This window comes from Populus trichocarpa, chromosome 1 (genome assembly GCF_000002775.5).
Source record: "Populus trichocarpa isolate Nisqually-1 chromosome 1, P.trichocarpa_v4.1, whole genome shotgun sequence".
NCBI classification, from domain to species: domain Eukaryota; kingdom Viridiplantae; phylum Streptophyta; class Magnoliopsida; order Malpighiales; family Salicaceae; genus Populus; species Populus trichocarpa.
The window spans coordinates 32,832,514-32,844,360 of record NC_037285.2 but is presented as its reverse complement, the minus strand read 5'-3'; the positions used below and the strand labels follow the sequence as shown (position 1 = coordinate 32,844,360).

General features: G+C 35.2%; 2 protein-coding genes across 3 annotated transcripts; both read left to right on the top strand.

The window, feature by feature from the left end:
- The first annotated feature begins 950 nt into the window (after positions 1-950).
- Positions 951-5,486, top strand: LOC18095238 (probable magnesium transporter NIPA2). Of its 2 annotated transcripts, none has more exons than XM_006369752.3 (9): positions 951-1,237; positions 1,509-1,717; positions 1,842-1,898; positions 3,521-3,611; positions 3,813-3,973; positions 4,160-4,287; positions 4,367-4,504; positions 4,718-4,810; positions 4,979-5,486. In XM_006369752.3, the coding sequence occupies exons 2-9, from the start codon at positions 1,591-1,593 to the stop codon at positions 5,180-5,182; spliced, it is 999 nt and encodes a 332-aa protein (XP_006369814.1). In that variant the 5' UTR covers positions 951-1,237; positions 1,509-1,590; the 3' UTR covers positions 5,183-5,486. The 2 variants fall into 2 exon arrangements, with proteins under 2 accessions (XP_006369814.1, XP_024444852.1); XM_024589084.2 differs by lacking the exon at positions 951-1,237 and adding an exon at positions 1,278-1,382.
- A 1,572-nt stretch (positions 5,487-7,058) lies between these two features.
- Positions 7,059-9,066, top strand: LOC7495846 (stress response protein nst1). The gene is made up of 2 exons (XM_024606013.2): positions 7,059-7,247; positions 7,350-9,066. The coding sequence occupies exon 2, from the start codon at positions 7,436-7,438 to the stop codon at positions 8,780-8,782; it is 1,347 nt and encodes a 448-aa protein (XP_024461781.1). The 5' UTR covers positions 7,059-7,247; positions 7,350-7,435; the 3' UTR covers positions 8,783-9,066.
- The last annotated feature ends 2,781 nt before the right edge of the window (positions 9,067-11,847 follow it).

Sequence of the window (11,847 nt, the reverse complement as noted above, 5' to 3'; positions counted from 1 at the left end):
AAATAAAAAATATTATTTTAATATATTTTTTTAACAAAATAAAATAAAATAAATTTAACCGTTCTCAACTTCTAAAAAGAAAAACTCTGGTAATGGGCTAGAGATATTGGGCCAGGAAGCTTAGGATCTGCAGTTCAAATACAAGATTCTCGTTTTCAAAATAAAAAAGAAGGGTATTTGTGTGCGCATTAATATGAAAATAAACGTACGATAGAAATATCTGAAAATAAATTGTTTCTCTTTAAACGATGAATTCAATGGCATGGGAAAAACTAAATAGCAGAGTTACTTATAAACTTTCTATTTAGAATGAATTAATCTTAATAATTATCACCAAATTAATAAAAAGTTTTAAATATAGTAATTAAACCTGACCGAATACATCTAGTCGTGTTTTATGTCATTGTTTTTTTTTCTTATTATTTCAAATTTATCTTTGAAAACAATAAATTTATTTTAAATAACATGAGAATTATGTAAAATATGGCAACTACGATTACAAAGATTTTCCTAAATAAAGATTTCCTTAAACAATAACTTCTAAGCCACATATTATTATACAAGGAGACCTATGCTCATTATTTCCCCTGCCGAGCTCCGTATCATACAGCAAGGTCTATGCTAAACAATTATATCTTTCTTATTTTTGTAAGTTTATTATTTACAAGCTTTCGCTATGGTTTTGTTTGTCGAATTTTCTTTATATAAGCTGCTATTATTTCTTTATTTACTGTTTTCTTTTGGCAGAACCTGCATCATGTTAATTGCATTAGGTTTAAGGGAAGAACTTACTAACACCAATTAGCACAAGCTGTAAATCTAAAAATTAATTTTTTAAAAATCATTAATATACTCTAATCAGCAAATAAAAAAAAAAAAATAGAAGAAGAAGAAGAAGAAGAGAGACAACATAAATAATAATTAATTTAAGTTGTAAAATGTTGTTCCAACTCCTCCTTCGAAAGAGAAAAGAGAGCGCAGGACTCGGAGCATATCTTCAATTGTAGAGTTGTATTTTTAACAATTAATATTCCTTGCTTTTGTTTTTTTCTTTTCCCTCTTTATTGCTTGTTTTGTAGGGTAAAGCACCAAAATGAACCTTAGAAAAACCTAATAAACAAAGAAAAGAAAAGGAATCACCATCACCATTAAGAAAAACCACAATTTCATGCATGTGACAATGGAGGTGGGACTTTTTTAGCCCCATCAATGTCTGCAGCGTGCCAAGAAAGTTCAGGTACATTTTGTCATTACCTGTTACAAATATTTTATTTAATGGGGTGCACGCCAAGATCCTAGGATTGCCATATGTTGTTACAATCCATGTTAGATAGATCATGTCAATGTCATGTGCTGTTTTTTTAATGATTTGAATGTCTTAGGTTAGAATCAGAACTTTCTTACAAGACCTGGACTCGTTGATACACGTGCAAGATTTTGTATCTAGGTTTTATTAATATTATAGAATTATGTTTTTTCTTCTTGATAATTTGTTTGTGGAACTGCAGGAACCCGAATTTGACACCGATCTTGGCCTGCAAGCAAACATATATTCCGAATATTAGTTGGCTCCAATTCTGTTTTTGATCAATGGGGATATCACCTGACAATGTTCATGGACTTGTCTTGGCTGTCTCTTCAAGCGTTTTTATTGGGTCTAGCTTTATTGTAAAGAAGAAGGGTCTTCTTAAATCTGGGAATAATGGAACCAGAGCAGGCTTGTTTCTTCTTCCTGATTAATATAATTTGTTTTTGAAAGATACCGAGATTTTCAGTTTGAATTAGAAAATATAATTGAAGCAATATCTTTTTAGTTGATTTTGCTTTCACAATGTGATCAGGTGCAGGAGGGCATTCGTACTTGTGTGAACCTTGGTGGTGGGCTGGAATGATTGCTAGTGAGTTTTACTTCCTTTATTTTGTTGATAGTCTTTGTTTTTCTGATAGAGTTTTGATGATTTATGAACATGAATTGTCATCTGTAACAAACATTTTTTTTTTTTTTTGCGATTTTGAACTTGCTGCAATTTTCGAAAATATTTCTAGCTTTTCCAATCAATTCATTAGAAAAGATAGCAGAAAAGGGAGATTGTATGTGCTATCAGTTGATTCTTTAACCCTGGATTACTGATTCTACCGCAACAGAAAGAAAGAAAGGAAGTTTGAATGGCCTTGCATCCATAATATGATGCCGAAATGTCAAGTTACCCTTAACTGTACTGCAAATTGCAAAAGAAAGACAGAAAGATTCCTGCTTTAAAAGCTTTGAGAGAAGATGATTACAAAGCCTGGGCATTGTGAAGCGTTAGTTTCAAAGTAAAAGGGTCAAATTGGCAGCAACAAAACGCAAGGATACACAGGATGATTTATTAGATGTGTCCAGTGGATCTAATCGATTACTAAGAATTTTCAGGGTATAGTTACTGGTTTTGCTGGCGTAACTGTTCTCAGGCTAGCTAGCTACTTCAGTTTCAGGGAGGTAGTTGACTAGTTTCCCTACTTTGTATGTAGTTTGATATGAGGTCAATTTGCTATTATGGAACTTGGAGGTCAGGCCTTGACCTGGTTATGCGTGGAGAATTAACCATATTCCTGCTGGGAGGAGATGAAGCCAAGCTTAAGCACAAGCATTTGACTTAAGACCGAAATGAGCTTTATGGCCAATTAACATCTGAAGTAAGGGGATATAACAGTAACTGAGTAGACAGACAAATCTGACTGGATGAAAATCAGTTGCAGGGAATTTGGAGATCCTTTCTTAAATTTGGAACCAGGGTTAAACTTATGGATAGATGGTGATTCATCCTTAATTTTGCTAAATCCTTCCATGTTCCAATTAGCTATGAATATTGAAAAGAATATAAAACAAGCAAGCTCTTGAAGGTTTTCTTCTTGAGATGGGCAAGAAGCAGTTGGAAAGTCAGTAAAGGACCTAAAGGTGGTGGAGAAACAAGCTGAACAGCACCATTGATACAAGATTCTTGCCTCTTGAGTCTTGCTGAAAACCACATGATTATTCATAGAAATTCCATTATAATTTAACATACCATGACACCAAGGACGTCTTTGGAAGATGCTATCTCACAACTGTTGTCTTCTGGTTTGAAGTGACAGGCAAACACAAAGGGTGAATGTCTCTGCTAAAATTTTTCAATGATTTTCATGCGATCTGAAAGATCATATTTATTTAACTCTTAGAAGAAAAAAAGAACGAAAAAAGATAGAATGGAGACGACCAGTGTGTGGTATAAGAAAATGATAGCTATTTTTGAAACCCTGAAGTTTTTGGCAGGGAGTTGGTCAATGATATTTCATGTTAGAGATTCATGACTCAGTGTTGTTTCATCTGTTTTATTGCCTACTGATTATGCATGGGATGCTTGCCCGGGTTGTGTATTCTGTTCTATTACCTATTGATTTTGAACAGAACTACTATGTTTTCCAATTGCTTTAAGGGATATGATGATATTTGGAATCTCCTCTTTATTTATTTTTGTGTTGATATATAGCTTTCTTACAGTGATTGTCGGAGAAATAGCTAATTTTGCAGCTTATGCATTTGCTCCTGCAATTCTTGTAACCCCATTGGGAGCTTTAAGTATTATTTTCAGGTATGATATATTTTACTACCTCAGTAGTGAATTCAAGAGAAATTTTCCCTTGGCCTTTGTCTTATTTAAGCATGTATTTGTAGATTTAAAAATATTTGTTTGTAGTAATTATATAGATGTATTTGTGCGTGAAGGTGGGTGGGGGTGCAAGCTTACCAATGACTGGTGTAGGTATTTTCTGACTAAAACATCATTCTGCAGTGCAGTGCTAGCTCATTTCATCTTGAAGGAGAAACTGCACATCTTTGGTGTCCTTGGATGTGTTCTTTGTGTGGTGGGATCGACAAGTATTGTGTTACATGCTCCGCAGGAGAGAGCTATTGAATCTGTCAAGGAAGTATGGCACCTTGCTACAGAGCCAGGTATTGGTGATGTTATCCTTAATCCTCTAGCTGCATGCTTTGAATTCTTGTGGATTTATGCTGAAGGATAAAATGAAATAAGATAACAGGAAAAAAAAAAAACACACTCTCTTGACATAGCCTGCACAATTCATCATTTCTGAATCCTTCAGTTTTATCAATCTAAACACTTTCTGTTTTTAACAGGTTTTCTTGTCTACAGTGGAGTAGTTCTGGTTGTGGTTTCTGTCCTCATTTTCCGATTTGCACCACTTTATGGTGAAAAAAATATGATTGTTTATGTCGGAATTTGCTCTCTCATGGGATCTATTACGGTCGGTTCATTATCTTTGAAGGTTGTACTAACAGTGGAAGTTCTGTTCCTATTGATAAACCCTTGATATTTATCTGCAGGTTATGAGTGTCAAAGCCTTGGGAATTGCCTTAAAGCTGACATTTTCAGGATCGAACCAATTCATCTACTATCAGACATGGCTTTTCACTATAGTTGTGGTTTTTGCTTGCCTTTTGCAGATCAACTACTTGAACAAGGTAAATTTCAGAAACTATGGAGCTTGAATCCGTGTGCTTCTTCCTCTTCTGTTGTGCAATATAATTTTATGTTGTTGAAGTGAATTATTTTAACTACATTACGTTTCGAGGAGCGCAATCCTTCCATATGAATTGAAACTACTAAGTATATAAGAGTCATTGAATCTCCGAGCTGCGTAATTTTTCGTTCTCTAAATCTGCAGTGTTTTGCAGGCACTGGACACCTTTAATACTGCAGTTATATCTCCAGTCTACTATGTTATGTTTACCAGTCTGACAATCCTTGCCAGCATGATCATGTTTAAGGTACTAGTATTTTAATGATCCATCTTCCACATTTGTTCCCACACAACTCCTTGCCAGCTGACAAAAACACATTGTTTGATCATGGTTAACATACTAGTTTTATCGGATTTCGTCGTATTTGAAGGTGTCCAATCTGTTCCATTCCTCACATCTTTGGTGACAATACAGGACTGGGACTCACAAAATGCATCACAGATTGTAACTGAAGTGTGTGGTTTTATCACAATCTTATCTGGGACCTTTCTCCTTCATAGAACAAAGGATATGGGAAATGCTCCAAATAGTAAATCTTCACCCGAAACTCCCGTCTCCACAAAGGAAAATTCCACCACAAGTGCAAATACTGAAGAGCAACAAATGGCTATATTTTAAGCACTGCCATGGCCAACCTTTCCGCTCTTTGGAAAAATTCTTATCTTCCAAATGTAAGGTCAAGCTAGCTAGCAAGAAAGAGGGCATGCATTTTTCAACTGAGAGATCAATGTGCATGCTATTAACAACATGCACGGATACTGCTATTTATGCTTAATGGTAGCTCTTTTTGTTTTTTTTTTGGTTGCTTTTCTTGAAGAGATTAGTAGTATCAAGGATGTGAATATTGTTGTGTAAAGATGATTACTGTTTTGGGGCAATATTTTCAGATCTATAAAGATCAGCTAACATAGATTTGTTTCAATTTTCTTTTCTTATTTCTTCTGAAGTTCTATTGAAATGATAACATCATGTTTCAATCTATTTTTCTCTAAAACAAGAAAAAAAATCATGTTCAATCCTTTCAAGGATAATTGAGGTCAATTAACATCAGCTATCTTGCCCTGTCCTGCTCAAGATTATTTTACATTGGTAACCAATTTTCAGTCAGGCAAAAGATGATCAGAGATCTCGCAGAAGATATCGAAAAAAGTGCAGATTATAACTTGGTCCCTATAATTTATCAAAATTAGTTAATTGATCCTTATTGTATAATAAATAAATAAATAGTCCCTGTAATTTCATAATAGCCTTCCTATTAATTTATTGCGGTTTAAACATAATATTTCCTCATTTCCAATCTGTGGTGGTTGTAACTAGAAGGACAAGTACATTTTACATTGTATTAGAAATTATGTTTTTGCTAAGAGTATTTGGCCTGGATTAGATCTCACGAATCGACAAGGGTCTCGTGTTCTGATGTGGTAGAGAGGGGTCAAAGATTTGCCTCATCATACATTTCCTTGTTATTCTTGTTTGGTCTCTAATGAATTTGGAGGAGGAAGAATATTTTAGCTTTTGGGGATGAGTATTTGGAGGATAACCAGATATTACATCAAATTTATTTTCTAAAAGATGTGTTGTGATGCTTGGAATAATCCAAAGGTAGTGTGTAGGCACTCTACTACTGTTTCATGGCTTAGGCCTGAAAAAGATTTATAAAACTGGATGTGAATGACAGCTCTCTTAGGAATCCGGAGAAGATCAAATTTGGGGGTCTCTTAAGAAATTCTGAAGGGAGATGGTTGATGAGTTTTACGGGTTATGGAGGTTTTGGTTCTAATCTACTTCTAGAACTGCAAGCAATTAAATATAGTTTATTGGTGGCATGGGATAGAGGTTTCAGAAAGCTCATATACAACTCTAATTCTACAGATATTATTCGATTGATTCATGATAATTTTAACAAGTATTACTTATTCAGAGTTGTTATTTTTGACATCAAAGAACTCCTGATACAAAATTAAAAAGTTCGTCTGTTTTATATTTTGAGAGAAGCTAAGTCATGTGCTGACTACATAACTAAGCTTGCAACTAAAATTAACTCTGATTTATATATTTAGGAGAACCCTTCTTCAAGAGTTTGTCCTTAATTGTTAGTTGATTCTCAATTTATTTTAGAGGATCCTAGTTTTTTCCTTTTCTTTTCATTGGATCCAAAAAAATAATTTTAGACAATCTATTTTCCCTTTATTTATTCTATTTTTTTAAATATATTGAAAATCACACAATTTGTTTGAGAGAGAGAGAAGATTATAACCATTTTACCTATTTTTATTTTCACATCATTATTTTACATAGAAGAGTACTAATACATGACATCATTTTTTTTATACTTAAAGATGGCATCTTTGAAATGAAAGAAAACATAAAGGACTAAAAATTAAACTTTTTATAAGCTAAGGATCATATGTGTAGTTTTCTTCGTTTATTGGACACTAATAATGTCCTTGACCGACCAATCTACCACCACCGTTTATCCTTAAAGGATGCATAAAAACATTACCGTTTATATGGTTTTTACAGGTACTGTAGTCCTAGACAAAAAGGAAGTCCCTTTCACTAGAAAAGCACTAAACTTTGTACTCTTTCTCACAGATTCCTTCACTTCCTCTCTCAAATTTCCCTAGAAAATCACCCTCCAGAAAGCTTACAAGAAACCCATGTCTGCAATACCCAGTTCAAGGTAAGCACTGTTAGTTACTATGTCTTTTGGAGCTTAGTTTGTTGTTTTCTTGATCTGGGTAGATTTGTTTTGGTTGATGTTAGACGGTTTTTTATGTGACAGTCTTGGGATCTTGATTGAGTTAAGAAGTGTTAGTGGTGATTCTTCTATAGCTTTTGGTAGTTTTTGTAAATATTTTGGTTCATCTAATGATGCCACCAAAAAGAAAGAAATGGACAGAAGTAGAAGAGAAAACCCTAATTGAGAAATATGGAGAGATGGTCTCTGATGGGACCCTTGCAAAAATGAAAACTAGAGAGAAGAAATATAAACCAATTGCTTTGTATGTGAATTCTGCGCATCATGTTCGTGATCCGATTGCTTACCCTTGGCAATGGACATGGAAAGATGTGTCTACTAAGGTGCAAAACATGAGGCACCAGTACTTGCTTGTTAAGCAAAAGATTAAGAAACCTGAGTTTTCATCAATGGACAATTCAGGTTGTGGTGGTGGAGAGTGTAGTGGCAATGGGGATGAGTTTGATTGGTTGGAAGGGCGCACACATTGGTCGAATTTTTTGCTGTACAAGGAGGTTTTTGGGGATCTTCCAGTTTCTTATGGAACTAATGGTAGTAATTGTAATGATTTGATGGGGGTCTTGAATGAGGATAGGGAGAATGGTGGGGGTTTGTTAGGGGGTGTCAGGGGAATGGAGATGGCAGAGTTTGGCCAACTAGGTAATTCGGCTGATGGGGATTTTGCTGGGATTGATGGGGGTGAGAATGGGGTGCTGGGTTTGGGGTTTGATTATGAAGGGGAAGAGGCAGAGGAGAATTGTAATGGTAATGATCGGGTGAGGGAGGATGGAGATGATGGTTTCATGTATGAAGAAGTGGAGCCAAATGTGTCTAATTTGAGGAAAAAGAGGAAGGCACTGAAGGGATTCCAGAAAAGGGTGTTTGGATTTCTATCAAACCAGTTGGTGCAGTTGAGGGACATGGAGGCTCGGTTTGAGCAACGTGAGCTGGAGAGAGAGCGGGAGAGGCAAGGAAGAGAGAATGTCCTGGTGGAGAGGGAGCAAGAATGGGAACGGAAGTTGGAAGAAAGGGAAAAGAAGAGGGAAGAGATGGAAAAGGATAGGGAAAAGTTAACGAGGCAGAGGATTCAAGAATGGGAAGCTATGGAGAAGGAGAGCGAAGAGAGGGAAAGAAGAAGAAGAGAGGAGGAGTTGATTCAAGAGAGGGAATGGGAAGATAGGATGAATAGGAAGAGGTCAGAATGGAAGAAGAGGATTGATGAGATGTTGAGTCAGCACCGAGCAGAAATGGGGCAGTTCCAGACTCGTATTCTTCATGAGCAACAAAACCTTACTGGCCAGTTGCTTGGGATTGTTTCACAATGGACTACTCCAACTGGGCTCTCTGATCATACTGGTGCTAGCAACCATTATCTTTCACAAATGATGCATAATTTGCACCATGTAAATGGTATGGTTCATGGGGACAGTAGGGTTGATGGAGATACTCAGGATGACCAATTTATTGTTGATGGATGAGTCCTTTTCTGTAAAACCATTATCGTCGTGTTGAGCTGGGATAACAGTGGAATGTCTCTGCATTTTTACGTCAGTAACAATTGTAAAGGTCAGATTTGCTACTCATTTTGTCATGTTCTCTTGGTAGAGATGCTTGTATATTTATCTGTGTAGTGCAAAGTTGCAGTCAATAAGGGGTAGGTATTTGTTTGTTTCAACTACATATCATTTTATGTTCATGTCTACAAAGATACGATTCTTATTTGGTAATGGATCAATTGCGCCATAGACGCATTTCATTGTCACTCTGATATTAGATACCTTTCGGCTCTTGCAGTATATCTACTGACATTTCATGCTTGAACTCTAGCCAGTGGATCTAAAACTGGATTGCAGTGGGATAAATAGGCCAAAATAAGAGACTTCAATGAAGCCAATCTATAAGATAATTGCAGTTGTCTATTGTAACTATATTGATTCAGTCTTTAACAAGACTTGGCATCTGAAACTCCCCCTCAACTTTTCCTGAATCAACTGATCATCTCTTGCATGTCTCTGTTTGACACATGAACATACACACGACACCAGTTTCCTTGACCTCTCCTCATCTGTTTCCTGCTTCTTTCAAATGGGATAGTTGCAATTAGGTAAACCAACTTTTAAGTTTTTTCAATCAGATACATAGGCTTTAATTTAGTTCGAACCTAAATATTCATTCTCGATTATAAGTCTCATATCTTTATATTTTATTGATTTGATCAAAATGTTCCAAACAATTCTTAATCAGGTCGTTTTATTAATGTTTCTCAGTATTTTCCTCAATACAAATTGATAAAAGTATTTCTTGAAGTCAATACACACATGTTGGTGCGTGGCGAACCTAAATATGTATATATATATTAAAACTATCGTGTATTGAACAATAATGCATAAGGATATGTATTATACCTAAAATTTGGTAAGGCCCAAAGTTCCAACAAATATGTTTAAATAGATAAATGTTTTTCCAATTGAAAACTATTGTAAAAAGGAAAACAGTTATAACCATGGTTTTAAGACCCGGTCCGGTCCAAGGTCCGGGTTCTGGGTTTTGACTGGGTCGGCTGGGTCAAATTTTTTTTTTAAAAAATCAAAATGACATCGTTTTAGTTTTAAAAAAAGCAAAAGTCACCGGGTCTTGACTGGGTCAACCAGGTCTCCGGGTCAACCTGCTAGGTCAGTCGGGTCACACCAGGTTTTTCCTTCCCCCGTTTTTTCTTCAACCCGGTCCAGTTCCAGCCTCGGATCGGCCGGGTCCCGGGTCGACCCGCTGGACCAGGTTTCAAAACTATGATTATAACAAATAAGTATGTGAACTCATAATAGTAGGAATTGACAATATGGAGCATTACAAGACAACGTATATAGTTGCAAAGGAACAAGGAACATCACAAGGGATCATAGATATTAAGGCCTCGGCACATGACTGACAATATAAAAATGGTGTTGTAAGGATATTTCATATACATATTATAAAATAAATTATATAAAAATTTCACACCGTTTGAATATCTTTTAAAATATTATATTCTTTTAAATCAATAACATCAACTAACCGGTCGACCGATTCAGCCGACTAGCCGGTTGGTTGATTAGGATTTTTAAAATTTTGATCTGTCAGTTTTCAAATATGTAGAACCCATAAAAATGCAATATGTTCCTCAATAACCTATAATTCCAATCATCTAATAAGTTCTTTTAAGACCAACTAATACCCTAAAATGTTTCTTCAAATCTTTTTTTTAAACCTAAAAGCTTAAGTTACAATCTCTAGTTAATTGGGATGGAAGTCACGGCAAAGAGGGAAAAAGAAGAAGAAAGGAAAAGCAAATTCTCTTGCAACTTTTTTCTTTAAATTCTTAAGTTAGTTGGATTGGATTTTGAGCTGAGCTGAAGAGCTTGTTGAGCCAAAACATGGGTCAGCTTTCTATCACTTCTCAAGTATTGAATTCCCGAGTGATACCATCTCGGTTTGTAAGTAGAATGCAAGTTTTCTTTCAAGTCTTGCTATTTATTAAAGTCTACAATCTTTATTTTCGTTACTTGCGTGTTGCTTAATTCCAAAATTGGTAGCATGAACGTAGACTTTGATTGCAATAAAGCTTGGAGAATATAGATTGCTAGTTCAGAGTGATCACAACTACTAAAATTAGTCTATATATAAAAAGGTAAACACAGAACAAATAGGAGGAGGAGGAGGAGGAGGAGGAGTTTGCCCCCTATAGCATAAGGTTGTTTGATTGGACTTTGAGTGGAATTTTAATATTATCCTGCAACCCAACGAAGGCGTCAATTCATTAACAAAAATGAGCATGAAGGCTATGAAGATACAGCATGAGGCCCGACAACAATCCACCAGTGAGTCTACAGTCTACTAAACACGAGGTCCAATGCCTACAATCAAGGGCAATGCCTACAATCAAGGGCGGAGGTATCTTAAGCGCTAGGGTTGGCTGTAGCCCAGATAAATATTTTATAAAAAAATTATAAAAATTTGCTTGAAACCTTCTAATATGATGCTTTAAATTGGGTTAAAATTTCAGAATTTTTTGAGAAATTCAGAAATTTGATGAAAAATTATAATTTGACCAGTTTTACGTTGTCGGGCGTAATTTTCAATCCGACCATCAGATTGAGCTGAAATTTTACGAGAGATCTTAAAATATATTGAATAAAATCTTGTTAAAATTTTAGGATGAACAGAGTTTGGTAATGCTAACAAAAAAAAACCGTCAAATAAAAACAAAACGACTCATTAAGAATAAAATGGTTATTTGCCATTAAAAAATAAAATAAATCAGTTCTTCCTTCCATTTATATGTTGCCGAATGGGCAGAAGCAGAATAGAAAAAGAAAAAAAAGAAAAGGTTAGAGAGAAAAAGAAAAAAGTAAGGGAAAAACATAAAAAAAAAATACAAGGAAAAAAAATAAGAAAAGTAAGAGAATAACTTTGTAAACTTACAAAGTTTAACTTATAAAATACTAATCTAAGAAAGAATTAAGTGAAGGAAGGAGGAATTGAGAGAGGGAAAAAATTTAATTACTTT

Excerpts from the sequence above, each read along its gene's own strand:
- LOC18095238 (XM_006369752.3), top strand. The coding sequence starts at position 1,591 with ATGGGGATATCACCTGACAATGTTCATGGACTTGTCTTGGCTGTCTCT. Across the intron at positions 3,612-3,812 it reads GCTTTAAGTATTATTTTCAG|TGCAGTGCTAGCTCATTTCA; the intron begins GTATGATATATT and ends ATCATTCTGCAG. Across the intron at positions 4,811-4,978 it reads CCAGCATGATCATGTTTAAG|GACTGGGACTCACAAAATGC; the intron begins GTACTAGTATTT and ends GTGACAATACAG.
- LOC7495846 (XM_024606013.2), top strand. The coding sequence starts at position 7,436 with ATGATGCCACCAAAAAGAAAGAAATGGACAGAAGTAGAAGAGAAAACC.